The sequence below is a fragment of the Staurois parvus genome, unplaced genomic scaffold, assembly GCF_062004578.1.
Source record: "Staurois parvus isolate SC_StPar_1 unplaced genomic scaffold, SC_StPar_1.0 ptg000706l, whole genome shotgun sequence".
Classification (NCBI taxonomy): Eukaryota; Metazoa; Chordata; class Amphibia; order Anura; family Ranidae; genus Staurois; species Staurois parvus.
Window position 1 is genome coordinate 6,939 of NW_028318502.1, and position 1,710 is coordinate 8,648.

General features: G+C 41.7%; 1 protein-coding gene across 1 annotated transcript; it reads right to left on the reverse strand.

Annotated features, from left to right (window-relative positions):
- Window positions 1-575: 575 nt before the first annotated feature.
- LOC149445840 (vomeronasal type-2 receptor 26-like) lies at window positions 576-1,454 on the reverse strand. Its single transcript, XM_089653321.1, has one exon. The coding sequence runs from the start codon at window positions 1,452-1,454 to the stop codon at window positions 576-578; it is 879 nt and encodes a 292-aa protein (XP_089509447.1).
- Window positions 1,455-1,710: the final 256 nt, after the last annotated feature.

The window sequence follows — 1,710 nt, forward strand, 5'->3', positions numbered from 1 at the left end:
GACTGATTGTACTGCTGGGGGTTTAGGAACACTTCAACTAATATTAAGTAAGGTTTTAGAATACACCAAATAAACTGTATTTATTAATATAGCCAAATAAATCTACATACAATATAATTAAAGTGACCCTGACACTATGAAAATGGCATTACAATCAGCCGATAAAAGAATATAATTTAATATTTATCTTTCAGGAAGGTGGTGAGTGAAATTTTCCCTCTGTTGAGGAGTGATGGGTGTCTCTGGTATCTGACACTTCAGGAAGTTTTGGATACTTTGTCCCCCTCTGGTCACTGTGGTTCCTCCTCACTAAGTGACTACATTTTTCTGTAGTGATGTAATGGATGGTGGGAGGAACCACTAAACCCAGCAAGGACAAGGTTTCTAAAAAACCCACAGCGTCTGATACCAGCTGTGTCCAGAGCAAACATTAGACTCACCAGACACTGGAGACGTAAGGATTAAATGTTTATATATTACAATGTTCATTCCCAATACTAATAGCAAAATACTAAAATTTACAGTTATAGAGATAATTCTATAACTACAGGTAGCCCAGTGTTGCTCCTCACATATTAGCGGATAACTGTCTTTGTATTCAGGTCAGGTCTGAACAGAATTATGTAACATTTTGGGGAAAATATACAGCCAAGAAGTCCAGAACTTGATGCTATTATAGCAAAGACCTCCACAGCCACCATGTACTTCCCTCTGGTGCTCAGATAGGCCGGGATCATGGCAATCCAGACACTGCAGAACACCAGCATGCTGAAGGTGATGTACTTGGCCTCATTAAAACTGTCCGGTAATGTCCTGGCCATAAAAGCTATAATGAAGCTCACAGCTGCCAGAAGCCCCATATATCCCAGGACAGAGTAGAAGCCGATAACTGAACCCTCATTACACTGGATGATGATCTTCCCCTGATAAGAGTGAGTGTCCTGATCCTGGAAGGGGGGAGAAATAGACAACCAAGTGACACAGATTATGACTTGGACCAATGAGAAGACACAGATGATAAAATTAGGCAGTTTGGCTCCCATCCATTTCCTCCAGGGACTCCCAGGTTTAGTGGCCTTGAAGGCAATACACACCATGATACTTTTGGCAAGTAGAGAAGAGACGGCAACTGAGAAGATGACACCAAAAGAGGTGACACGCAGCATGCAGGTTACATCTACTGGATGGCCGAGGAACAAGAAGACGCAGAGGAAGCTCAGCATGATGGAGACCAGGAGAAGATAGCTCAGGTTCCGGTTATTGGCTTTAACAATGGGGGTGTCCTGGTAATGTATAAATATCCTCAATATTAAACCAGTCAGAAGACAACAGAGGATGGAGATGGCTGAAAATACTGCAACAATGGTGTCATCAGTGTAGGAGAGAAATTCCACCACTCTTGGAACACAGCGATTCTTCTTCTCATTTGGCCATTCATCATCAGGACATTTCATGCAGTTTTCACTGTCTGCAGGAAGAACAATACAAACACAATGAGCATCGGAGTCAGAGCTTCTGAGGAAATGAGTTGTCTTGTGTTGTCTCACAGCTAGCAATGGGATTTCCATCAGAGGATTGTGGGAGAGGAAAAGAGAATATAATAATATCATTATTATACAGGATTTATATAGAGCCAACACTTTGTGCCGCACTATACAACATGAGGGCAAACAGTACAGTTACAGTACAATTGAATACAGAAAGACTCCA